Source organism: Tupaia chinensis, unplaced genomic scaffold, assembly GCF_000334495.1.
Source record: "Tupaia chinensis unplaced genomic scaffold, TupChi_1.0 Scaffold138260_1, whole genome shotgun sequence".
Classification (NCBI taxonomy): domain Eukaryota; kingdom Metazoa; phylum Chordata; class Mammalia; order Scandentia; family Tupaiidae; genus Tupaia; species Tupaia belangeri.
The window spans coordinates 37,398-64,346 of record NW_006198158.1 but is presented as its reverse complement, the minus strand read 5'-3'; the positions used below and the strand labels follow the sequence as shown (position 1 = coordinate 64,346).

General features: G+C 45.3%; 1 protein-coding gene across 3 annotated transcripts; it reads left to right on the top strand.

Annotated features, from left to right (window-relative positions):
• The first annotated feature begins 664 nt into the window (after nucleotides 1-664).
• On the top strand, nucleotides 665-20,579 carry LAS1L (LAS1 like ribosome biogenesis factor). 3 transcript variants are annotated; one of them, XM_027765407.1, is made up of 14 exons: nucleotides 665-1,002; nucleotides 1,751-1,876; nucleotides 2,880-2,949; nucleotides 3,875-3,956; nucleotides 5,073-5,354; nucleotides 5,658-5,704; nucleotides 6,521-6,630; nucleotides 8,842-8,927; nucleotides 9,276-9,326; nucleotides 9,593-9,799; nucleotides 10,148-10,295; nucleotides 15,076-15,578; nucleotides 18,347-18,494; nucleotides 20,267-20,579. In XM_027765407.1, the coding sequence occupies exons 1-14, from the start codon at nucleotides 812-814 to the stop codon at nucleotides 20,409-20,411; spliced, it is 2,196 nt and encodes a 731-aa protein (XP_027621208.1). In that variant the 5' UTR covers nucleotides 665-811; the 3' UTR covers nucleotides 20,412-20,579. The 3 variants fall into 3 exon arrangements, with proteins under 3 accessions (XP_027621208.1, XP_006161181.1, XP_006161182.1); XM_006161119.3 differs by having other exon boundaries at nucleotides 18,344-18,494; XM_006161120.3 differs by lacking the exon at nucleotides 9,276-9,326 and having other exon boundaries at nucleotides 18,344-18,494.
• Nucleotides 20,580-26,949: the final 6,370 nt, after the last annotated feature.

The following is a 26,949-nucleotide window of genomic DNA, read 5'->3' as shown; positions in this document are numbered from 1 at the left end:
GGATCTGAACCACAGTGGGCCATGTGGGATCCCTTCCCTTCACTGTTGGGCTGTGGGGCCAGCCCAAAAGAGAAATTTTTCACCTAATTTTAGCTATTTAAATATTAGGTATTTGTTCCGTAGTCCTGCTTCAGTATCCATAGTGTTTTGCTGGGTCCTGATTCACAGTAATAAAAATATTTAAAAGTGCATTTTTGGGCCAGTCGCTGGCAGACGTTATGGCGCTGAATCTCACATGGCAGACTGTGTGGTTTGAGTCCCAGACCATCATCTTGAGAATCACGTCAAAATCCCAAGACAAGAGGTAGAAGAGGGGATTGCAGCATGGCCATCTCTTTGGGGGGGGGGGGGGAGAGATTTCTCATTTTCTCTTCGGAGCACAGGGCTCTGTGGCAATTATATTTTTAGTATGCTAGAGGACAATAATCCTTCTACCGCCCGATAAGGGGCCCAAAATAAAACTTTTACAGTCGAGATACACCCTTTTGGTTCTGGGACGGAAGCTTATTAGCAACCAAGAAAGCAGCGGAACCTTCAGACTGAATGCTTGCATCTGGTGGGGTTGCTTTGAGTAAAGAACACTTCCTGCCGGCTAGGCTGTAACCTCATTCCGATTGGTGTCACGCTCACGCTGGAAGGCGGGCTTGCGTCAGGGTCACACTTGCCCATTGGCTGCCGACGCGATGGCGGTTTGGAGTAACTGTAGCACGTTGAGCTGAAGGGCTGTGTGGTGATTCGTGACACAGGGCTTGGCGTCCAGCCGGGCGCTTAGTGGGAATCCGGGGCAGGACTGGTCTGGGTACCCGGGGGGATGGATCGCGTGTGGAGTGCGTGGTACGGAAAGTGCGATAAAGGGAAAGGGCCGTCATCATTCTGGTCCCAGAGCATCGTGGTCGCCTGGCTCAGTAGGGCCGAGTGGGACCAGGTGATGGTCTATCTGTTCTGTGACGACCATAAGTTGCAGCGCTATGCGCTGAACCTTTTTTTTTTGTGGAGGAGCAGGTAAGGCGGCAGGCTCGACCCTTTTGCTTGCGTGCTGGCGGCGCCTCACCTTTTCCTTTGTCACCTTTCTATAAAGCTCTATTCTCCAGTCTTCCCCTAAATTGCCTAATGCTACCCTTCTCCCAGGTGACTGGAGGAAAGTTTTGCAGCCAAGCTCTTGCACTTAATCCCATTTGAGAATGGAAAGTAAGGGAATGTCCCTCCACTAACCTCTTGTCTTGAATGTGAGATTTAACCCTGACCTACGAAAAGTGACCTTGTCCTGCTTGGGGAGAGTGCCAGGTTCCACTGGGGCCTGAGGCAAGGTTTAAGGAGTAGGTTAGCAACCTAGGGTGGATTTCAGTTCCAGTTAGGGAGGGGAGAGTCTTGGCTACAAAACCATATTGGAATGGGGCTCTTCAGTTCAGTTGGTAAGAATGAGTTGGGGCAGACTAACAAGGAATAAAGGGCTCCTCTGGCTGAATAGTTTGAAGGGAGTGGAACAAAAAAAAAAAAAAGAGGTCTGCCCACACAGTTGTTGAGTCTGCAGTTAGGTGTCCTGTGTACACTCTAGTCTGCCCCTCATACCCTGCATAATGTTTGATCCCACAGATATTATCGCCTTTTTCCCACTCTGTTGTTTTGTGTCTGCTTATGGGATCTGCAGCCTAGTATATAATGAAAGTAGCCTACAACTGCTTAGGTTCTGATGTGGAGGGTGGACAAGTGTAACAGGCCTTTATGATGGTGATGAACTGTGGCCCTTTAGGTTAGGCAACGAACTCCCCCTGGCAGTGGCTTCTACCGCTGACCTGGTACGATGTAAGCTCATGGATGTAACTGGTGGCTTGGGCACTGATGAACTTAGACTGCTGTATGGCATGGCATTAGTCAGGTAAGACCTGTATGGGATAGGGGTGGGGTTGGCTTTGGGAACTAATGGGAAAATAAGCATGTGATAAGCAAATGTTTGGCTTTATATGCTACCTGAAGCAATAAAGAAAGCCCTGTGTGTTTCTGAGTGTGGGTCAGCCTGTGATTGCTTGAATTGACAGCTTTTGGTACCCTCTGTCAATGTACTCCTTTTTTTCCTTTCTCTTTTCCAGAACACCTTCTCTGTTCCATTTTTCTTTTCTTTTTGGAATGTGTGTGTTTGTGGGCAGTTTAGGTGATATATGAGTCTCTTCCAGTTTTGATAGTGTGATTTTTTTTTGTCACCTTTAACTCCTTACCCAGATTCATTTTTCTGAATGGTTTGAGGTCCTTAGTCATGACTTAATGTGGATCTTCCAACCCTACCCCTATCTAAATATACCTAGCACCATCCCTTTCCTCCCTTTACCCTGGTTAACACTGAAAGATTATTGAGTTGTAGAAGCAGGGACATGGACTGGAAGTTTCTGACTTAAGAAGTGACTGATAGTGGTTCTAGCTGTTTCATACACAGGAAAAAGGTTGCCACTGAATCTTCTCATCCATCAAAACCTTTGCTCACTTCATAGTGTTCCCTTGCCTTGAGGTCTTCCCTTGCTCTTCTTCTTACCTTATCCATTGTTAGCTGTGCTCCTCATAGCAACTGTTGTTGTTATCCTTTGTTCTGGAAATTAAAACATATTATGTCATAACATATGTTATAGTATACCATGATTATTTATCCTAGACCAAACTCTTCAAGGCCAGAGCAGTGTCTTATTCATCTGTATAGCCTCAGTTCAGGACACTCTCAGTAAATGTTGGAATGGATAGAATCATCCCTGCTCTGGCTGACACCAACCATAAAAATAGGATAGGACAGTCAGTGGAAAGGTTGTGGAAATGCAAGGTGTCAGTAACTCAGCAAGGTGTTTAGAGTAAAATGCTTCCTCAGGCTATGCCACTTATTTCTTCTCCAACCCCAGGTTTGTGAATCTTATCTCAGAAAGGAAGACAAAATTTGCCAAGCTTCCTCTCAAGTTCCTGGCTCAGGAGGTACGTATAGTGAAGTGGCCTTGCTCAATATTCTCTCTCCAGGAGGGCTCACTAAATGGGGCTTGGGCTAATGTGGGCACATTCAGACTAGTTTTTACTACCAGTCAAGCCTAGCAAGAACCCTAGAGCTTAAGCTTCCAGCTTGAAAGAAACAGAATTGCTCTCTTGTTCATGACTGGTATTGCAGTGCCTTGGTCTGGCCAGCTTGCTAATGTATTGCTGGGTGGGGATAGAAAAGAGTTGACAGTCACAGTGCCTACCCTCAGGGAGCTGATAGTCTGAAGGAAGAACCAGCTCAGCCAAGCACCATGAAAATGCCAGACATTCCTGCCCTGAGTGAGTATGTGGAGTGTGTAGAAGCCCGGGGGCATGTGTTTCTCTGTCTTTCAGAGAAGCTTTTTGGAGGAAGTGTGGAAGGAAGGGGGAGTGTATATAAAAGGTACCCAGGGAGAGGAACAGGACAGAGGGAGGCTGAAGGCAGTGATTGTTAGTGCCCTAGTCACAGAATGTCTTTGTTGGAAGAGTGTGGTTAATGGGCAGGGAAGGTGGGTACCTTTTCTGATTTTCAAGACTACCTTCACAGAGCAGTAAATAAAAATCAGAAGATCTTGTTTCTAATCTAGCCACTAAGACTTGAACCTTCTCTTAAGAACACAGTCTCTCTATCTATAAAATGGGGAAGATGGTCAAGCTAATTCAGCTGGGTCCCTTCTGGGGTTAATATTTTTAATTTCTCATATCCTCCCTGACAATTAGGTGAAAAAAAATAAAAATTTTTTTTTTTTATTTTAGCCACTAAGACTTGAACCTTCTCTTAAGAACACAGTCTCTCTATCTATAAAATGGGGAAGATGGTCAAGCTAATTCAGCTGGGTCCCTTCTGGGGTTAATATTTTTAATTTCTCATATCCTCCCTGACAATTAGGTGAACATTCCGGATTGGGTTGTTGAGCTTCGCCATGAATTGACTCACAAGAAAATGCCACACATTAATGACTGCCGCAGAGGTGAGACTGCAAGGGGTATATCTATCACAGTTAAGGTCAGGGGCCTAGGCTGGGTGGCAGTAGGGGCATAAGGAGGAGGGTTCTCAACTGGAATCAGGGCCAGGACTAGGGTGAGACAAGTGAGAAATTTGCCTTGGACAAAAAAATTTAAGGGGATAGCCAAAATTCAGTAATTATTTAACATTTTAATGTGGAAAAATCCATAATAACAAAATATCAATGTTTTAAATAAAAAACAAGATTAAGGACCAAGGTGCAACAGTAATGCAGCTGGACCCACATGGGTAAGGTCTTGGGTTTGTATCTCAAGAGCTCCCTGAACACACCAGGTGTGTGTCCACTTGCCTATGATCCAGGCTTGCTGAGAGTGGGGGTAGATCATGGTGTGAAGACCTTGTTGGGTGTCTGTCTGTCTGTCTGTCGCTGTCTTATGGAAAGAAAGAAGTACATTTTAAAAAAGCAAAAGAGGATTAGAATTACTGATTTCCTCTTTTGCTTCAGGATCTGATATGCCTTGGCAGGACACTGTGTTGATCCTGTTTTGATACCTTGATTATAGAGTTTTTGGCCTTCCCTTAAATTTTGCTCCTAAAGTAGTGCCTTATTGCCCTCACCTATCTCACCCTAGTCAGGGAAGAGGGTTGGTTAAAGGCATTGGCCATCAGCAGTGTCATGAACCCATGAATTCTTTGGATATCCATCCTATCCCAACTAAGAACCTCTGATGTTGCCTAACCCCTTGTGTTGGGGAAACTGAAATTTAGAAAAGGGAAGAGACTTTGTCAAGGCCATGTAACTAGTTAGTGGGCCTGGGTTCCAGTTCTCCCACTTCCTTGCTGTTTTTGGCATCCCACCTCTAAGCCCAGTATTGTTTTTTTTTTTTTCAAGAAAAGGTGCCAGTGAGCAGGAGAAAGCAAAGAACAAGGGGATAACCCAGAGTGAGAGAGGATGTTTCTGGATATTTTGAGATTTGAGTTTTGTCGAAACCAAGTCTCTTCCCTGGGGTCTTCTCATAATGCTCACAAGATGAAGCTAGGGGTTGAGAGGGCTGGGGGCTTTCTAGCTGCCTGCCTTTGGCTGGTCCCAGGCATTGTCTTCCTTCCTTCTCTCCTACAGGCTGCCATTTTGTCCTGAATTGGCTCAGGAAGACCTACTGGTGCCGCCAGCTAGAAAGTACTCTGAGAGAGACCTGGGAGTTGGAGAAGAAGGAAGAGACAGATGAAGAGGGCCAAGAGGAAGATAAGAACATTGTGGTTGATGACATCACAGAACAGAGGCTGGAACCTCAGAACAAAGAGAAAAGCACAGAGTTGGATGTCAAAGCTGATGGAGACAGCAAAGGCAGCAAAGAGATGGATCCTCATCAGGAAAAGGCTGAGAGACATAAAGAACTGTATGGTAGGTTCCTTGAGAGCAGAGGTTCACACTAGTCGTATTCCCAGCTTAGCATTTCCTCTGGGGCTGTGGTTAGTCCTGACTTAAAAAAGAAAATGTCACACACTATATTCCTGGCCGCTTTCTATAATGTACTAGCTATTACACTCACCTCACTAACCATTTTACTTGAACCCAGTGAAGTAGGAGGGAAAGGAATTCTAGTTCTCAATTTACAACTAAAGAACTGAGATAAGAGGGGTCAGAATCCCAGCATGGTGAGGGACTGGACTGGCTTCCCCTGATGTCTCCTTATTCTATTTTCAGAAAGAGCTCGAGAACTGCTGGTATCTTATGAAGAGGAGCAGTTTAAGGTAAGAAAGTTCCCTTGACCTCACATACTCTCACCTGCTCCAGCCGCTTCTTCCTTCTTGCTAGCTACTTGAGAGAGAAGTCTGGAGAAGGAATTTGAAAGAAAAGTGACAAAGCATGAGGGAACCTCTCAGAAAGAAAGGGAGAAACTAGGAAGGAGAAAAGAGGAGCGGAGTCCTATTGCCTGATCCTCTACACTGATGGAAGTGAACAGGTGATGAAGTTTGTGGATAATATGCTCATTGGGTGGCAGGGAACAAGTGGAAATAGTGACATAGCCTTGCAGTTCTGCAGCTGACCAGAAGATGGAGACCAAGAGCTTACCTAGAGCAGGAGAGCCAGAGGGGTGCTGCTTTTTTGTTAAGATGACGGTAGCTCGGAAGCCATTTGGCTCAACCTTCCCTTTTCACATGTGAATAAATTGAAGCTATGGATGAGTGAAGGTGCAGACTCAAGGTCACATATAGTTAATACTAGAACCAGGATCAGAACTTGGGTGTCCTGTTTCTCTTTCACCTCTCACCCTTTGACCCAAGGGTTTCTGCTTTTCTCCAACCAAACGTCCCCATTGGACATCTCAGTATTGGAGTGTCTGATGATTAGGAGCCACAGGAAATTCAGTGGTGAGGGAAAGGAAAAGAGGGAGAAGAAAGGCATTTGAGGGTCAGGCTATTTTTAGTTGCAGGGTCAATGGGGGAGTTGTGGACATGCCCCTGAGGGGCAGTGCTGAGAAGTCCTAGGGGAAGAGATCCTGGAAGGGTTGGGAGTTGGGTTATTTTGCTGAACCAGCCTTCTGATGGGACGCTCTTTGCTGGCAGGTGCTGGAGAAATTTAGGCATTTACCTCTGGCCATTAAAGCATGGAATAACCTGTCCCCACGAATAGAAAGCATCTTGGCAGAGCTCAAGGGCATTACATGGGAGAACAGGTATGTAACTAGGTAATCAGGGGCTGCCTGCTCTCTAGGGTAAAGGGTAGAGCCTCACTGAAATTTTTTTCCATATCCTAGCTTGCCAACCTCTGTTGTGGGAAATCCAGGGGGGTAATCCTGATTACACACACACACATGTGACCCAGCATTCTGTGTGGCCCTCTGCCCCGGTCCTGCCATCTACCAGGTAGGGGTTGCCTATTCTGAGTCATTAGAATGGCCAAAGGCAAGAATGCCTGCTATCCTCCATCCCCTGGCCTGCCATGTTCCTCTCTATCAGGTAGGATGTGGAGCTTTTGGCAGCTAGGAAAAGGCCTTGATCCCTACTACCTCACTACCTAGCCTCTACCCAAGTGTGAGGTAGAAGATACATGGTGGGCACTGTGAATCTTTTCTTTCAAACTGGTGTTGATGGGTATCAGTATCCCCTGGAGAGCTGTGGTTAAGGGAGCAGAAAAGGGGCCTTCTGGGACCTGGTTCCTAGAGACTAAGTTCCTCCACTCTGTGGGCTGGCTTTTTTTGTTTTGTTTTGGCTTTTTTTTTTTTTAATTTCCCAAACTATTGTTTTCAGTTCAATCTATAGCTAACAATATCTCTCACCTCTCTAATGGTTAGAGGATTTTTACCTTACTTCACCTAGAAAGAACTTTACACTAAGAACCCATGGAGGCAATGCTAGACCTTCTCAGTTGGGGAGAGATTGGAAGGGATCTGGGATGGAGTAGGGAGTATGGGTAGGTGGTGTGCTTTATAGGCTGAGATTGCCCCCAAAGTCTTCTCTTTATTCCTAGGATATGACCAGTTCAAAGGTGTTTTGTTTGTTTATTTTCCTTTTATATATGAGAGAGAGAAAAGGAGAGAAATGGAAAGTTTTTTTGTTTGTTTGTTTGTTTTACAATGCTATGAACCTCCTGACCCAGCCTCCCAATTACCTAGGATTACAGGCGCAAGTAGTCATACCTAGCCCATTCAGGTTGACACAGAAACCAGGCCTCCCAAGTGGTGGTACTGTGCACCACCATATTTGGTCCCAAAGGTTCTTTTTTCTTTTTTAGAGAGATTTTTTTCTATAGGGTATATGTACTTGCCAGAGAGACAGAGGAAGACACAGAGAAAGCAAGAAATCACCCCCCAAGGGGGATAGCCATGCCATAATCCCATCTCTTCCATTCTCCTCTTGGGATTTGGGGCATGCATGCACATGTGCCCAGCATGAGTTTTAAACTACCGACTCAGGGACTTGAACTGCGATCAACTCCGTGGGAGTCCAGCAATGTGACCATTAAACCATCTGCTGGTCCCAGGTCCCAAAGATTCTTTATCAGTGTCTTCCAACCTAGGCTTCCTGGTCCACCATATGTAAAGAGGTAGCAGGCTGGGAAAACCACCCTTGTGTTGTTACACAGTAGTATCTGTCTGGTAGTACTGAGTAGGCAGCTGACTGTCTGCTTTAAGTATTCTTTTATATTGACTCCAAATGTTGGAGGTAGATGGAAGGACTATTTCTTCATCAAGCCTGGTCTGTTGGAGGGATGGATCTTAGTATATCAATCCTGTAGGCATTGGGACACCTCTAGGCTTGGTCAGCTAGGAGACCCTCTTGGGAAGCTGCTAGCTCTAGAGAAATCTGTGTGATATTGATGGTTTAGGTTTGAGCTAGATAGAGATGAGAAATTACTCCTCTAGCCTGTTCCTTCAGCCCCTCTACCTTTATTTTGGGTTCTTGGAATCTCTAATAATAGGCCAATAGCTCATATTTGACCCAACAATGAAGTCCCAGGGTTTCTACTTAAGAGGGCAGCCAGGGAGAAGGGTAGAGGACTGGAGAATGGTCAAAAGAAACAGGAATTGAAATTTAAAAACCCTTGACACCATGATTCAAGGCATATAACCCCTTCCTCTGTGGGTTCGGAACCTTTCTCCATTTGGGTTTTGAGACTTATTCAGCCACTACTGGCCTGATTATGGGCCTTAGATCAGCATGTACTTGGTAAATGCTTGTTCACAACCCACTGACCCCAGCCTCTGGTGTAGCCTCTTCCCCAGAAGGCTGAAACCTAAGATCCAACCATCAACTACCTTCTCCCCTTCACCACCCTACCCCTGTCTGTGTTAATTTGGCCAATTAACCCAGAGGCATTAGCTGCCTTTGGGAGTAAGAGAGGTTCTTCTTCCAGTTTCAGTTAACCTTGTGTCCTCTTGTTCCAGGGTGGCTGTGCTGGATGCTTTCCTGGATGATGGCTTCCTTGTCCCTACATTTGAACAACTGGCAGCTTTGCAGATAGAATATGAAGGTATGGTCCTTAGAGCTCATTATAGCCTTAGGGTTCTGTGTTTCCTGGGTGGGAGCACCAGGGGTGGGCTAGGAGGGTGAGGGCTATTTCCTGACATTTCATGGCCTCTAGCAGGTCCCTCAGCTTTCCTGGCTGAGCAGAAGGGGCAGTCCCACTGATATGCAGTAGTGGGGCTGACCTTAGCTGGCCTGGAATGGGGTAGGTGGGCCAGGGCAGTATAGGGTGTGGGGAGTCTTAATGCTATTATTGTGCCATGTTAATTGTGATTTAGCCACTAGCTAGAGAGCTAGAACAGCAGAACGGGAAGGGCCTTGTAGGGTCATCTAGTCCAACATCCTCATGTTACAGATGGTCAGACTGAGGTCCAGAGAGGAGAAAGTACTGACCCAAAGTCACACAGTGAGTTATTGACAAAGCTGAAGCTAGAACCAGAGCTCTTTTTCTTTTATATTTCATTTTTGAATCAGTTGTTGGTTGCCTGATACTAACTGGTTTCTCTCTCCCCACTGTTCTGCTCTCCTGTTTCTTCTTGTTCTGTGGTGGCAACTCTGTTATTTGTGGTGGGGCTTGCTTGTGCACACACACACACCCTCTCGCTCTTACTCTTGCTCTCCCTCTCCCTCCTGTTGCCCCCCACCTCGCAACACGTATCCCTCTCAAACCAGAAAACGTGGACTTCCGTGACATCCTGGTGCCAAAGCCATTCTCTCAGTTCTGGCAGCCCCTGCTCAGGGACCTGCACTCCCAGACCTTCACGCAGGCCCTACTGGAGAGGATGTTCTCCGAGCTGCCAGCCTTGGGAGACAGTGGGATCCGACCCACCTACATCCTCAGATGGACTGTTGAACTGATCGTGGCCAACACCAAGACTGGTGAGGGAAACTAAACCTAGCCCCAGGGCCTATAGCAGCCCCAGCAGGAACATCTGCCACTGTCCTCACTTCCCTGCTGAGAAGTACCAGGCAGATACCTCCCTTGTTAAAGGTTTAGGTTTGCCCAAATGAGTCCTGTGGCAGCAGTGAACAAATCTCCCTCTTTCTTTTTCCTCCCAGAGCCCACTAAACTAGGCAGGAGCAAAGTGTCTTGAGTACGTTGAGAAGTTGGGATGTATAGGGTGGTGAGTCTGGGGGAACAAGGAGTGGCAACCAAATTTTCTGAAGTGAAAGGTTGGGTGGAGGGCTCTCTAGTTACTTCTCCTCAGGCCTGTTCTTCTCTCTCAGGACGAAATGCTCGCCGATTTTCTGCAAGCCAGTGGGAAGCAAGAAAGAGCTGGAGGCTATTCACCTGCTCCGCCTCCCTAGACTGGCCCCGGGTGATTGAGTCCTGCTTGGGATCACCTTGCTGGGCTAGCCCCCAACTCCTTCAGCTGTAAGTCCCTTGAATTCCATCTGGTAAGAAGAGGGTGAGGCTCTGTAAGCCATGGGTCCACACAGCCTTAGAGTGGCTGAGTTGGAAGGGCCCCTTTTAGCAGAGTAAATTACACAATAAATAGTAGCTGCTATCTCTTCTATTATATTCCTAAAGTATACCTCTCATAGTTGCTCAACAACCTTCAGTGGCTCTCTGTTGCCCTCCTAGTGAAGTCTAGGCTTATTAGTCTGACCTTCAATGATTTTTTGATTCTGACCCACCCTCTAATGGTAACCATACCTCCTTTGAGTCCCCTTTACCTAATCTACCCTGGGTTCTATGGTCAAATTGAATATTGCATTGGTTCTTGTAAATACCTGTGATTGTCTCCATTTCCTTTTCTCTGTTATTTACTAACCCTGAGTCACTTCCCTTATACTCATGAAAGCTTTTAGCACCTGATTCTCTTTCTGCTTTCTGAAGCAATATTTGTTTCATTTAGGTGACTCATCTGACACTATAGCTCCTCAACTCCAATGACCTTTATTCACAACTATACTCAGCAACTCATTTCCATCACTCAGAGCTGTTTCTACTTCTGAAAATTGACATCCCAGCCTCTCAACAGTGACGCCAACCTCATGTTATTCTGAAAGTTCTTACCCTTGCATCCCATGACATACATTCTTTATCTGTATCCTGACCTCTATCCTTCCATTCCATAATTCCCTTAACCTTTCTTCTCCTTGATCCTGTCTGTGGTTGACCACTTTAGCTGCTCATCATCAGCGCACTCAGACTTACAAATCACCAAGCTGGGATTGATCCTCCTCACTGCTTTCCCTGCTGAGCTCTGCTGCAGAAAACCACGTTTTTGGCCTCTGCTGAAGAACCCCGCGTGGCCCGGTGCTTCCCTGCCACTACAGACTTTGAATCCTGGGCTAAGCCTCAGTTCTGCTTGTCTGAACTTTTACTTATTTTCTGACTACTGCTTATTCTCAACTATTTAAACACTTACCACTCACCTCAAGTCCCTTCCTCCCATTTTATCTTAGCTTCTTCGAGTGCATGATGGCATCTGGCTTGGCCCCCTTGACCTGAGGTCCAGCCCTTCACTGATTCGCAGCTGTATTTAACCTTGCCATTCTCAGGATGAGGTGGCCCTGCGCCACCTCAAAGCCTGCTCCTTCACCTGTGTTCTGGAGCCACCTATGCCATCATCACTGGAGCCTCACCCCAACCTCTCTCTTGCTCTGTTGGCTCTTGCTCTTCAACCTATGAATGTGCCTGAGTTTTTAACATCTTAAACAAAACATATCAATAACACAAACAAAATCTCCTTTGACCGTGCATCCCTCTGTTGGGTTATCACCAACTTGTCCCTCCTTCCTCTTCAATCAGAACATGTGAAGAGAGTAGTCTCTACTCAGCAGTCTCGATTTCCTCACTACCCTCTTACTCTTCAACCTGTTGCAATTTGATGTTCACCGCTGGAGCTCCTTTGACCTCCTAATTACCAAATCCAGTGGCCCTTTATCAGTCTCTGTCTCCTAAATCTCTTTATCTAGCCTAGGCCTTTCCCTAAGATTCCGCCTCACCTACGTGACTGTCAGACATCTTCCCTTAGATGGTCCACAAGCACCTTAATGTAAACAAAAGATAATTGATCATCTTACTCCTCACCCCAACTCCAAAGTGATCTTTTTCCTGTCTTCCATGTCTCACTTGGTTGTGGAGTCATCTACCTTGTCCTGTTGATTTGAATACTTCCCAATTCTGAGATTATGTGTTGCCATGTTTATTTCCCCTAGTGTCTTCTTTCTTGTAGCAGACTAAGCTTTTCCAAGGATAAGGGCTTTGTGTTATCTCTCTGTGCCCCAGCACACTGCACAAGTCCAGGCACCAAACAGGCCTCAGTAAACATTGTTGAAATGGACTATACTCATCTGTCTCATTGACAGCAGTGGTATCCTTGGCAAGAGCCGACCCAGTGTCTAGGGAATGAATGAATGGATGAATGAACTAAGACTCTCTTAATTCTCTGATTCCCCCTACTGAGTCCAGAAGTCTTTCTTGAACTCTCATGGCATTTGGAACACAGTAATATTTATAAGATTAAAAAATGTGGCCTTGTAGAAAAAGACAGCAAAGGCAAGACCTTCAGGAGATGGGGTTGAACCAAACTGCCACATTGCCAGATGTTTGTGCTCTCGACTAGAAGTGGGATGGGTGGGAAAGTGGGAGAAGAACCAAGAGGGCCTAGAGGAGTCAGGAAGAGTATCCTAGAGGGAGCATTTTAGCAATCCAAACAAGAGAAGGAATAAAAGAAGTTCCAAAGTCCAGAAGGAACATGGCATGTGTTTGTAAGGTTGCGGAAGGACTGAAAAGAGTAGCATGAAGAGCTTTGGACAGGTTACCTTCAAGGTACTTTGCAATTCTAAGTGCCTGCAGAGTGGAAGCTGCTGGTCTTTGAGAAGCCTGGACCTCACAGATCTTCTCCCAACCCAAGTATATAAGAGGGATGTGACACATGCCATCAGTAATAGCGGCTCACTTGGGTATGATTCACTTGGGTGCAGATTCTGCCTTCTCCAGATAATCAATGAATCTAGTCCTCATCACCCCATTACCCAGAGTGGGAAACAAGGTATATGCCCTGGCAGGATGCTCCAAGTCAGTAGCAAGTCTGCAAGTCTGAGTTGGGGCCAGAATCTAGATAACCTGCCCTTGGTTCTGTCCTCAGTAGTGTGGACTAGATTGTACTGTTGGAAAACCATCTGTCATTAGATGCATACAGATCTTGGCTTTTGTTTCCCCTAGAGAAAAAAATAAAAGATATCACTGGCATCTAAATGTCAGGCATAGTGCTGTGGGATTTTTGATTTTTGTTATTGCTTTTTTTTTTTTCAGATGATTTCATTTAATTTAACACAGTAATCTTAGGAGGTAGAGGTAATATACTCTTATTTGACAGATAAGACATTGAGGTTCTGAGGAGCAACATGACTTATTCAAAAGTCACAATATGTTGATATTGGGACAGGAATCTGAGCCCAGATCATGTGAGTTCAAAGCCCACCTCCTTTCCTGCATCTGAATCTGTTACCTAAGTTCTGAGCTATTACCAAGCATGCCCTAGGAGGAAGGTGTGTTTAAGATTTGCATCACCCTTATGTCTAGTGTCAGCCTGGGCACCTGGAGATAGCAGGTAGGTAATAATGCACAATGGGGATATGACATCTTGCCAGTATTAAGTATTGGCAATATTTGTTATTATTAATCATACTAATGGAAAACAGTGAGGAGGCAGAGAGTTTCTCCCTCGCTTTTCCTCTAATGCATCTGGAAGCTTTTCAAGAGCTTCCTCAGCCAGCCAGTATCAATTCAGTTTGAGCCAATGTCCTCTTAGAATATGAAATTAACCCACAGAAAGGGTCTCCCAGTGTCCCAACAGTGTCACTAGCCCCTAGCCCTGCTCCCACTGCCCATTGTCCAAGTGGACGTGTCCAGTCTGCCTGTGGCCAGAGATAAACATCCCACCCAGTATAGGGCTCCTCTGAACCTCCCGTAGCACAAACTCGATACAACCCCTACTCTACCTGTGTGTCGAACAGTAAGAAGGTGCCTGTTAGAGAATTCCCTGGGGGTGCGTGCCCTTTCCCTTCCCTGAGTGCTCCTTCTCAGCAGCTCCTTGTCTGTTGATGATTTTGCTGTTAGCACCACCTTTTCGTGTGCACAATGTCATCATCTTAACTCTTCTCTGCCTCACCCCTGTCTTCAGTCACCAGGCCCTGCTCTCTGTCTTTGTCCTGCATAGCTTCTCTTCCATCTCCACCATCAGTGCCTGAGGTCCTCACTGACTCTGGTCTCAACTGTCAGGTGAGGCTCCTCCCTACCTTCAGGCTGCCCTGTCTGACCATGTCCATGTAGTCACCATTGTGATCTTCACCTATGTTCAGAGGTGGCAAGGGCACTTTCTCTGACTCACACTAATCTTCTCACCCTTCTTTTCCATGACTGCTCAGCATGGGCCTTGCCCTCCAGCCAGGCTACTCTCACTATATGCAGCATGGTGTGCATGCTCTGGTCCCTGGTCCTCCTGGGTCCCACCTACCTCCTGTACAAAGCCCTCCCTGGTCTCCCCTGCCCTCCTCGTGCTCTCTGCCTCCCCCTGGTTCCTGTAATGCCCCTGTAGGTCCGCTGTGCTCATCTGGCTTTCATCCCACATCCTGCTTTGTCTTGTCAACCACAGCTTTTTAAAAAAAATTTTTTCCTTCATTCCAGTCTCAGCTTTAGCTGTTCCCATGGAGGGATCCACTTTGTGCTCCATGCAGAAAGAGCTCAGTACATTTCCAAACTTCTCCTTGGAGGTCACAACAGATTGCTCAGCTAGGCCAGAGAAGAGTGTGATCTGCCATTCGCATGTCCAGCCCTGTAGGCTTATGGGCTAGTTTGTGTATTTACGTAGCATTTTAGCGCAGACTAATAGCTATCATTTGTTACATGCCCACTATGTGCCAGGCATTTTATGTGAGCTTTCTTCGTGACTTCCAAATAGCCCTGTAAGTTAGGTATCATTATCCTCATTTTACTGAGAATACAAGTGAGGCACAGAGATGAACCGCAGCATTTATTCAGGGTCTGTGGTTCTGTTGTTTCTGTGTTCTGTCTGTTCTACTGCACTGCCTTACAGAGGTAGGTCTGGAAGCTTAGAGACCCAAGTTCAAACCTGGAGTGCCAGATTGTGAAGTGACTTGAGATTTTGAATCTTTCCTACCCCATCTCTCCCTTTGCTTAGCATCTTCAAAGCCATGGGGCAGATCCTGCCAGATGAGGAGCAGGAGCAGCTGCTGCGCATCTGTTCCATTTATACCCAGAGTGGAGACAACAGCCTGATGGAGGAGGATGCAGAGGCCTCCCCCATTGGGAAGTCTCCATACACGCTGGACAGCCTGTATTGGAGACTCAAACCAGATGATGGCAGCCTTGAAGCTGAAGAAAAAGCCCAGCAATTAGAGGAACAGGGCAGCCTTAATGATGCCAAGAAAGAAGAGGAGGAGAAGGAAATCTTGCAAGCCCAGATGGAGGAGGAGGAAGATGAAGTTGATGATCTGGAGGAGGAAGAGCACGAAGAAGATGATGAGGAGGATGAAGATGAAGATGATGATGAAGATGACGAAGAAGACAGAATGGAGGTGGGGCCATTCTCTACAGAGCAAGAGTCCCCTACTGCTGAGAGTGCCAGGATCTTAGCCCAGAAAAGAGGAGCTTTGCAGGGCTCTGCATGGCGAGTTAGCTCAGGTAAGAAATCTGATAGTCATACTCCCCACACCAGTTTCTTCCCTTTCTTGTTTTTGAGTCTTCTTCTACCCTAAGGAAGAGACCGAAAGGAGCAGGAGATAGCCAGTGGGAGGCAGCCTGGTGCATGACTGACAGCTGGCTTCCCTCTGTCTTAGGACAGAGCATGTACATGCCAGGGGCCACTGTCAGGTTGCCAGCTGGTTCATATGGGGAATACATTTAGAAGGGATGATGTGGGTGTGGGCACTAGGCAGTTACAAGGGTGGGAGAAAATAGGAAGTGATGGCTGTCTATACAATTCTGAAGGGGGTTTTAACATGCAGTGAAACACAGTGCTTTCTGTGTATATGTGAGTGTGTATATACACATGGAGCTGGCTGGTGGTGAGACAGCATTTTGCTACGTGTATTAGAAAACTCAGGGTGGCGCTAGCTGGTGGCATGGTAGTTAAGATGCCGAATTCCCACATGGCCAAGTGTGGATTGAGTCCCTGACCTGGTGGCCTGAAAATCATGCCAGGCATATGTGTGTGCATCCCCAAAATCCTAGGAGGAGAGTGGAGGAGAACAAATGCGGCATGGCCATCTCCCCCTGGGGATGAAGAAAGAACAAACCCTGGGCATTAAGTCAGAGAACATGGAAGTGAGATCTAAAGAATGAGTAGTATGGATTTTAGGTGAGCACACAAGTAGTGAGACCAAAGCCAAGAGGGGAAGGCAGAGAAAGTTGGTAATGGGAGAATGGAGAACATGAATCTACTCCACTTAATGTGGGTTGAGTGCCCTCATTTAGGTTAGGGAACAGGAACCTCAAGGCTTGGAGACCCATAAGGAATGGCAGAATAGTCTTGCATGTATGTGTGTGTATGGGCAGGTTTGTGTGTATTCACACTAGAGGCAGGAGTATGACCTCTGAGCAGGAGCCTGAGGGAAAGGTGGAAAACAACTGGGCCTGAGTGTGGTGTAAGATGGCTATGTTAGGGAGCAAGAGGGAGTGAGGAGAGGCAGTGAGCGAACTTATGGTTAAAGGTGTACCCTTTGCCCTTGTGTAGACTGGTTTGAACAGGCAGAGGCATAAAGGCCCTAAGTGCTAGGGGCAGGGGAATACATTTATGTCTTAGTGCATGTATGTGTGCACATTGTAACTGTGCTTGCTAGACACATAATAGCAGTGACAGAAATGTCTTGGGGCAAGGAGGGCTATGTTTGGATCTTTGTAGATATAGAAGGGCAAGGCCATTGACACAGGCAGAACTGTATGTGTGTGTTGAGGGGGAGTAGGGATGAGAAGTCATTGCACAGCAGGCTTGTGTACAGTACAACCGGGTACATTTTATAAAAAGGGATAGGTCATCTATGTATTTGGAATAGGAAGGAACACTGAGACCCAAAAGGGCCAAGAAGTATCTACATAAGGGATAGAAGTGGCAGCAGTAAGAGTGCGTGTATGTTGGGGGGGGAGGTGTCTGTGGAGGGGCAGGGGAACAGGCATAGAGATGGCCTATGTGTGCATACTATCACTGAGGGGACTTGTACAAAGGTATCAGGCTAAGGAGGCAGGGGTAGTAATGTGCATAGGGTTGAGGATATTAGTGGTGGGTGATGGCCAGGTCAGTGACAGGGGTCCATGGTGGCAATGGCTGCTGTGCATAAAGGTATCTCTATATCTTAGGGTAATGCAGTGCATTAAGACAGGCCTGATTTCCTAGCAGAAAGTCAGGGCTGGGGAGATGGGCAGGCAGAGGAACAGCCCTTCCTTAGGGGCTTCTCTGTGAATTACATTAAAATCTGATGCAGAGTTGACACTTTACAGAATGCCAAAGATGTAACAAGGAGAATTCTTCAAGTACCAGGGAGATGCCAGAGGCCAGAAATAGAATCCAGATGGAGAACCTCACTAGTTAAAACTTCACTTGGAAACAATGCATGTGTTTGTATAAGAATGGGAGGGGGGATTTAATAAATTCATGTGGAGGATGTTTTAAGTGATAGGACAGAGGAGGATAGGGAATACCCAGCATGACCCCTAAAGTGGAGTATCTGCATATGGTGGAGGTACATATTGTGAATGTAGAAAGGCTAGGTGGTTAAATCCTTACTATCTGCCATCATTCCTCCTGTGTGTGTGTATGTGTGTGTGTGGGGGGGACATGAACATTTCTGGTTTGTGTGCCTGTGAAAGAGAAGTGCTCAAGGCAGGGAGTGAGACTGGGGCCATTCATCGAATGGAGGGTTTAGTGTGCCTGCTTCCATGTATATACTTAGGGTTGAGAGATGGAATGTGCGGTGACACAGCCCTTCCCTAGAGAAGGGATGCTTTCGTGTGTGGATCTGGGGGGAAGACCTTGCAGGGAGAATGTATAATCACCAAGAGAAAGTCCACCTTGAGGTAGGTGTGTACATTTCTACAGGCATGGCCACTAAGACAAACATGTTGGCGTTTGTGTCTATGTGTAGGAGATCTAGGTTGTTTAGATATTCTTGAGTTTTTGGTGGGTTTGGAGCGGGGAGTGCTGTGAGAATTCTGGGACATCCAGACCCTCTAGGGGGTGTGTGTGTGTGTGTGTGTGTGTGTGTGTACATAGAGGGTAAGAAGGACAGTGAAGAATGTATGGTAGAAAGGAGCTCATGAGAAGTGATACAAAGATGAGCAAGGTTAGAGATACTGAACCATCTCAGTATGGACTGTCTTGGTGGGATGGATGGATGGACCGTGTCTGAGAACAGCTTTTCAGCATACTTTTGCCACCTCCCTTTGTTCTACAGAAGACATGCGATGGGACACATTCCCCTTAGGCCGAATGCCAGGTCAAACTGAGGACCCATCAGAACTTATGCTGGAGAATTATGACACCATGTATCTTTTTGACCAACCTGTGCTAGAGCAGCGGCTGGAACCCCCAACATGCAAGACTGGGTAAGTGCTCATGGCATAGGACTACTCACCCCCACTTCTCTGCTTCATGTAGGAAGCGAAGAAGGAGATAAAGTGAGACAGGTGGCAGAAGTAGGTGTCCCTAGTCTGGGCCTAAATGAGTAAAGTGTAAGCTCCAACCTCTGGCTGGGCCCTTGCCAGGGACTCCTTGTCCCTAGTGTGGGGAGTCAGTGAAACAGCCACACAGAACTGACTTGGCACCTGTGTTAGATTGCATCCACTTTGTGTGTAGGGGTGGATATGTGTGTATGTGTGCTTTTTGGGAGGAGTGGTTGGTGCCCATACCTTTTAGTAGATTCTCTAATGGATTTACCACTCCTAAAAGATCAAGAGTGGATGCTATAATTTAGCTGCCTCATGTTCCTAAGGAGAAAACTGAGGCCCTGAAAGGGTAAGAGATTTGTTCAAAGGTGCAGAGTAATTATAATAGTAGGCTTCCCATGTACTGTTCAGGCATCTTGGTAACAAGGCCAGCACAGGGCTCCTCTTTAAACTCGCCTCTGGATCACAGGCGTGGAAGCCCTGGAGTCATTAGGGAGCCAGGAACCAGATTTGCTAAGGGCTTATGTTGATAACACAAAAGAGCCCATCCGGCGGGACCATACTTTCTGGAATGCTGGGCCCTTGTGTCCAAGTGGATTCTATGAGAGATCTGTGGACCCCTGAAATTGAGAGGTCATCCCTATGCAAGCTGCCCATTCCCTGGAAATTAAGAAGACTATAGAACTCAGGGGCCCAGAAGCAGGACAGGCCCAAGACAGTGCTGTGGACTCTCTGAGTCCAGTGGGGAGTAGGCCTATTAGAGGAAAGAGATAGCTGGGAAAGCCAGTTGGTCTGTAGTTGGGACTAGGGTTCATATGTCTGGAGGAGAAGCTCTCTGTCCCCTCAGATCCCACTCACCTGGCCCTGGGTAAGACTGGCTCCAGGAGTACCAGTGTATCCATGATGAAGTGTAGGCAAGTAAAACTCTTAAGTCAAGAAGGAAGCTGATTTGGCCCAGCTTTCATACTTTTGTAGTAGGGAGACTTCCTCTTGCTGGAGCAGGGCCTTCCCATCGCCGCCTGTTTCAGCTTCACTCCTGACTTGACTATGTGGCTTTGGACAAGTCCTTTCTCATATCTGGGTCTCAATTTCCTTGTCTAGACAATTATTGGGGGAGGGATGGCATTAGATCATCTCTTAGGATCTTTTCAGCTATAGTAGTGTGACCATGGATCTACCTGCAGGAAGGATGAAGGATTTGCTCTTAACTATCACCTTCATCCAGCTGGAAGAACCTTTGACCTATAGGAAGGGTGGGTGGGAAAACAAGAGTGTTCTGATGTGGGCCAGGGAGAGAGAGAGGGTAATTGTCTCCCTATAGCAATCTTGTAATAATGTGATGGGATCTAGATTCAGCCCAACAGCCCAAACTCTAGGGCCTTAGAAGGAGGCCCTATTTAGGCAGCCCTTTTTTGTATCTTTCCCCTTCCCAACCTCAACCCAAACAGCTCTACTTTCATTTAGTTTATGTACTAGGTCTCTGCACATAGCTTCATTTGAAAAGTTCCACTTCTCTATCTCCCCTCTCTACTGAGGAAGAGGACAGAGCCACCTTGAAGCTCACCTGTCATTATTTCTCAGATTTTCTATAGTCTCTTTGCAAAGCCAGGCAAGTGTGTGGATCCCAGAGACACAAACATATCAAGCACCCTTGGCTCCTCCAGAGCCTAAAGCTGCCTCTTTTCCTGACTGACCCTCCACTCTCTCTGCAGCGTTCTGGGCTTGAACTGTGGTGTCAACAATGGTAATAACACCAGCAGCAGCAGCAGCAGCAGCAGCAGCAGCAGCAACTTTGAGGGCCTTCTCTGGAACCAGGGTCAGCTGCATGGGCTCAAAAATGGCCTGCAGCTCTTCTGATGCCTGCCCTGCCATGGCAGTAGCCCACCGTACCACCTAGTGCATCTGATGCTCCATGAGACACTTGGTAGATATCCCAGATGAGCACCTCAATTAGCTTTCTACTACAGCGGAATTTTGAATGTGTTTTGGTGTCTTTTTGTTTTGTTTTGAAAAACAATAAAGAGAGAACTGTAATTTTGGTATTTGTGAGATGAGGGGGTACGTCTAATATAGTTCTCCATTTACTGTGGGGGTACCAGAGAAGGTGGGATCACAACTCTGATTGGAAGCTAGGTCCTGAGACCCCTTAAGCCCACCAGGCATGACTGCTCCCACAATGAAGCTCTGCCCGTTTCTTTTGCCTGACTCAAACTATTTCTGCTCCTTTCAGCTATAGTATGGGGCCAGCTTACTTGGAAACATCAGGCCCTATAGAAGAAGTATGGTTGGCCACGGAACCTAGCCAGGTTTGCTCAGAGCCTTCCTGACAGCAGAAAGACCCAGACCTTCATGATGCTACCCAGCAAGCTTCCTGTTTATCTGCCTACCTGCCCTCACTGGGTACCAGTTGAAAGCTAGAGAGAAACCTTTGTCACTTCTCTAGTCTCTTGGCCTAGAAAAGATAAGGGTCTACTTCCTGTGGGGCATTGGAGCCAGAGAACTGTTTTAGGGACTGATCCGGAGCTCCTTTCTCTATGGTCACCCAGTCCCCCTTAGACACTCACCTCAACTCAGAATGCCTACCCTGTGTCAGCCCTGAGTTGCCAGGAAATGGGAATATATAAATCATTCACCCTTCAGGACCTTAAGCCCAGTGAGGAAGAAAGGACAAAGTCACCAAATTGTAATCTGATGACGCTTCTAAGTGCTTTAAAGGATTTCTGTAAGTTACTGTACCAAGAAATGAAGAAAGAGAGGGCTTGTGCTATGAAAGTGCAAAGGAGGAATATGGTGGAAATGCCATGCCAGAGTTCAATCGATTTTAACTTTGAACTGTTTTGGAGTCCATAACATCTGAAAGAATATACTAAGTATCTTTTAAAAAAAAATTTGTATTGCCGGAGGGTGTGTGCCTTCAGCAGAGAGAGGAAGAGAAAGTATGCCCCACAATGAGGCATGATCACACCACACTCTTTTTTCCAACATTTCTTCTTACCATCAGAATTTTGGACACGTATGCACAATGTGCCCAGCATGTTTCCAAGCTGCTGATGCCAGAATACAAATCACAACCAGCCATGTGGGATCCAGCTCCCAATGCACAATGTTTAATCACTGTGCTATGCAGCTGGCCCTGTTAAATATCTTTGTTGGGTATGTGTATATCTTTTTTCCAGGAAGCTAGTTCAGTTTTTATCAGATTGTCAAAGAGATCCATGAGCTCAATGGGATTAATATTTCCATTCCTATGTGGATCCAAGCATTAGGCATGAGCAAATCAGTCTAGGGCACTGTTAATGTAAAGCCAACTTCTCTCCAGTTCTTCCCTCTCCCCTCAAATGGCAAATGCTAAAAGTTTTCCAGCATCCAGGAATGTCAGCTGGATAAATCGTTAAAAGAGTATCTCAGTTCCCTGTAGTGAAGGGATTTGCAAATGTGTACTTTGACAGGTATTCCAGCACCTGCTCCATGGTGAGATGGGTGCTGCAGGCACTTAGGTTTCCTCACTACTTCACCAGAACAGCTCTTACTTTACTGTGTGGGAATTAGAATCCTGTGTAAAAGTTCCTTTGAAAGATATACTCCTAAAGAAAAAGCTTGAAAATCATAGTTCTAGTCTAGCCCCATTTCGTGCATTGAGATACTGAGACAGAAAGGGAGATTTGCTCAAGGCTGCAGAGAAAGGTGTTTTTTTGTTTGTTTTGTTTTGTTTGTTTTTATTTTTTTGTTTGTTTTTTAATTTGCTACAGGGTATGTGCACTCCAGACAGAAAGTGAGAAAGCACCCTGGAGGGGGGGTTCCATGCTGTAGTCCCTTTTTTTTCCCCACTCTGTTCTTGGGATTTTGGACACACATGCACACATGCCCAGTATGTTTTTCAAGCCACCAGGTCTGGAACTCAAACTGTGCAGTTGACCATGTGGGATCCAGCCATCTTAACCATGTCACCTGATGACCCCTAAAACTTTTCTTTCTGATCAGAGATCAGAGACTGATCTATTTGCGTATTTACTTATTTAGAGAGAGATTTTTGTTATAGGGCATGTGTGCTCACCAGAGACAGACAGACAGACGACAGCGGGAAATCATCCTCCTAGGGGTTGGCCATGCCATAATCCCTTCTCCTTCATTCTCCTCCCAGGATTTTGGGCATGCATGCACACAGGCTTAGTGTGAGTTTCAAGTCGCTGAGTCCGGGACTCAAACCACGGTCGGCCATGGGGTAGTCTAGTGACATAGCCGTTAATGCCATCTGCGGGTCCCAAGAGACTGATTTTTTTTAAGTCTTTGAATGGTACACATATAGCTGGGAAACAGGGATAGGGGTTGAGAGAAGGAAGCATGGATTATATTATTATTCAGCCATAATTGAGAGACCCCTTCTGACAGAGTAATTGGTTGAGGGTACCAGTGCAGGGTCCAGGATAATTGGAACATGGTGATGTGAGGTACTTGGTAGGTGATGTTGCCAGACAGGTGAACTTGTCAACACTATAGACTTAATGATAGGAGTAAAACCATCATAAGCTGAAAATATCCTAAATCAAAAAAAGGGCATTTTGTAGACATAAGGGTAGGCAAAAACAAAAAACTATCAAAACACACAATACGCTATGGAGTATTCATGCTCACTCTTGTGATAGTGTGGCTGACTAGGAGCTGAGACTTGCTGCTGCTGTCCAATATCATAAGAGTATTGCATGACATATTGCTAACCTGGGAACAACAAAATTCAGAATTTGAAGTACAGTTTCCTTTTTTCTTCTTTTTCAGTTTTTGCTATAAGGACACATGCTGTCTCCAGAAAGAGAAAGAGAGAGAGAGAAAGCACCCCCTGGGTTGATAACTACACTGCAGTTCCTTCTCCATGCTCCTCTTGGAATTTTGGGTACACACACATATGTGCCCAGTGTGTTTTTCAAGCTGCCAGATCTGAGAGTAGAACCACTGGGGCTAGAATAGTCGGCCACATGGGATTCAGCTGCCTTAATCTCCACACCACCTGACTGGCCCTATAGTATGGTTTCTAACAAATGTGTATGACTTTTATAGCATCACAAAGTTGAAAATTTATCTGTAGTTGATTTTTTCACCTCTGATTAGGGGAGAAGCATTAGACATTGAATTGTCCCTTCTTGGAATTCTAATTGTGCTTACCACTCTCATGCCACCACTGCCTTCCAAAAAGTTGTGATGTATTAATTTATTCTGAGTGTTCTTTTTTCCCAACTATAGTCCAAGTTCCCTAAGACAGGATCTGTTTCTTCCCCTTTTGTATTTCTATCCCAGTACAAACCAGGCCCTTATTTGATACTCAGAAGGAACTTGATATAGACAGTTCCCTAACTTGCAATTGGTTCAACTTAGGATTTTTCCACTTTAGGATGGTACAAAAGCAATACATATTTGGTAAAGATCATACTTCAAGTGCCCACATGACTTGTGTTTCACATTCAGTACAGTATTCAATAAATTATACAAGATATCCAACACTTCATTATAAAATAGGGTTTGCATGTTCTGGTTTCTCTTCAGATCATATAAATCTTTCATCTTTTAAAATAGGCTTTGTGAGGGCCAGCAGGTGCTGTGATGGTGGGGCATTGGACTCCCAATGGCAGACCGCAGTTTGAACCCTGGACCCAGTGGCTTGAAAGTCACATTGCACATATGTGTATGCATGCCCCAAATCCTAAAAGAATGGAGAAGGGATTGTGGCATGGCCATCCCCCTGGGGGGTGATTTCTCACTTTCCCTCTCTCTGTCTCTTACAAGTGCACATGTACTATAGCAGAAACCTTTAAAAAAATAGGCTTGTGTTAGATGATTTTACTCAACTGTAGGCTTAACATAAGTGTTCTGAGCATGTTTAACGTAGGCTAGGCTAGGCTGAGCTACAATATTCAGTAGGTTAGTTGTATTAACTTATGGCTCTTTTCAGTTTATGGTTTATTGGACATAAGTTGAGAAGCATCTGCACATGTATGTTTGAAGAAGGTGAGAAGAGGCAGCAAGAATAAAAGAGACAGAAAATGAGTAGGAAAGAGATAAATACTCTTGGTCTCATAGTGGATAGTAAAAAAGAAAAAAAAGAAATTTCGGGGTATTTATGAATAGTCCCTTCCAATGACTCCTAGGATGGGCTCTGCTATAGCCATTGTGGCCACCTCTGCCTTTTGAATGAGACTTAGCTGAGCACAGTTGTGTGTGCCTATAGTCCCAATTACTCAGAAATTGGGACAGGATAAAAGGTTCAAAACCAGTCTGGCCAATGTAGTGAGACCCTGTCTCTAGGTGGTAATAATTAAAAGAAAAACACACAGAATGAGACTGGACTGGGGTGGAATTGGGGATGGGTGGGAGCCTCCAGAGGCCTGAGGGAAGTGCTCTGTGATAAGGGCTTACTGGCCTGGGAGTCATGGAGTCTGTACTTCCAGCCTGCCTTTGCCACTAATTCTGCTCTGCCTTGGTCAAATCTCTTCAGTGCTCCTGGAGCCTCAGTTCCTGTACTTTATCCTGAAGGGTTGATGCAACTGAGCACTTTCTGAGTGTAAAATGTAGGCCACTAAGCCTTTCTAGTCCTTATATTCCAGCTAAGGCCCAGCAAATGTCTCTGTGGCCCTGAGGCTATTCAGGCGAGAGCTATAGGCTGTATACAGATATAAGTCAGCCCTGAGCCCACCACCTGGTTCTGACCCACCAATGGAGGTCCAGTTCTGCCCTATGGGAAATACCACTTTAGCTCTGAGAGCTACATTCATCCTCAAAAATTAGAGGGCATATACTGAATTCATATAATGAATTCATTTTAGGGAGGATCTTTGTCCTTATATCTTATCTCAAGATGCAAGTGGCAAGAATGAAAATTTGATGTTTTAGGTGAAAACTGTAATACCTGTATATGTATGTTTGTTATACCTTTTGTTATTGATGTTCTTTAAGAAACAGAGCCATTAGTGGTTAGTGGACAAATAGTTTATGCAGTAAATAAGTATGGTTACAATTCACTGGTGTCAACAATACATCATTTAAAATCACGATTATAGGCAAAATAAATTAAAACTTCATGAAGTATTCATAGCACATTCATGCTAGTGAGATCATATTACAAAGCATTGCACGTGCATTATAGGGGCAGACAAAATTGGGGGAGGGATATATTTTCACTCACCTCTAGTTGGCTTTATGTATTTTGTCATTGAGACTTACATTATATTTGGGTCAAACAAAAAACCCAAAGAGGTTTTATAAAAGTTTACAACCATTAAACAGTATGGTTTAATCCCACAAATGGATAAAGCAAACTACTATAGCTCATTGATACACAAACCAGGACTAAAAATAGTCAACCTGCCTATGTATATAGCTAACTATAATACAATACATAATGAATATGCTGAGTCTTTACAAAGGTACTGATTACATAAGCAGATTTCAGAAATATACTGGTTTGGTTTCCAACGAGAATTAACTGTGCCATTTCAGTTAAAGCCTATGAACTCCTCAGTCTCAGTCCTGAAGAGAAGCAAAGTAGGGGAAGGCAGAGAAGGATTAGGAGGAGACCTGAGCAGGGCTCTTTGGACAACTCAGCATTACCTTCCCTGTGCAGATCCAGACCTGGTTTACAGAGTAAAACAAAGAGTACTGAAATTGTTGGCCCTCAAAAAGGGCATTATACAAAGTCCCATACTTACAGCATAGATAGAATAACTGAGCATCTCTCAAAATGAACTCTTCTATGTTAGAAAAAAACTCAGTGTCAAAGGTTAATGGATATCAATGTTTGAATTACTGTATAATTCATTCTAAAATAGAAAAATGAATTTTAGAGAAGTATTCTCCTGGAAACCAGCAGAGAAAGAGAAGATACCATGCTGTGTTTCATTACTTAGAAGAAAAAGTTTTATAGACCATTAGGTATCTGTCATTTTACGTTCCACACTGGGCACCTTTAAGATAGAGTACAATGACTTGGTGTTACCTCTGAAAAGACTTTTTAATCCTTTGAGCTGTTTTACAGAAACAGTCCCTGGATTGACCATGGCACTCTAGGGTCACACTTCTTCTTTAGGTTGGAATAAAAACAAAAATCACAAAAAGAATAAAAGATCTCAAAATTTATAAAATCTAAGGCCTGAATAGACAGAGACTTCCTATGAGGTCAGAAAATTAGTGAAATTATTACAATTACAAAGCACCTCTTACAAAATATACTGCTTCTTGAAGACCACACTGTGTAGTTACTACATTGTGTAGTAACCCCTGCTGAATGCTTAGAGGTAAGTATCCTGAAGGATGCATGTTTAGCCCCATAAAGGAAGCTTGATTTTGTTATCAAGGGAGCCGATGAGTTCCCAGTGCTTCTTTGTTATTTGCTGTTTTATAATTACAGAAA

Bases quoted from the DNA above. Each gene is read 5' to 3' on its own strand.
- LAS1L (XM_006161119.3), top strand. From the start codon at position 812: ATGGATCGCGTGTGGAGTGCGTGGTACGGAAAGTGCGATAAAGGGAAA. The intron at 5,355-5,657 runs GTAGGTTCCTTG...TTCTATTTTCAG, and splicing joins GAGACATAAAGAACTGTATG to AAAGAGCTCGAGAACTGCTG. The intron at 9,800-10,147 runs GTGAGGGAAACT...CTTCTCTCTCAG, and splicing joins CGTGGCCAACACCAAGACTG to GACGAAATGCTCGCCGATTT.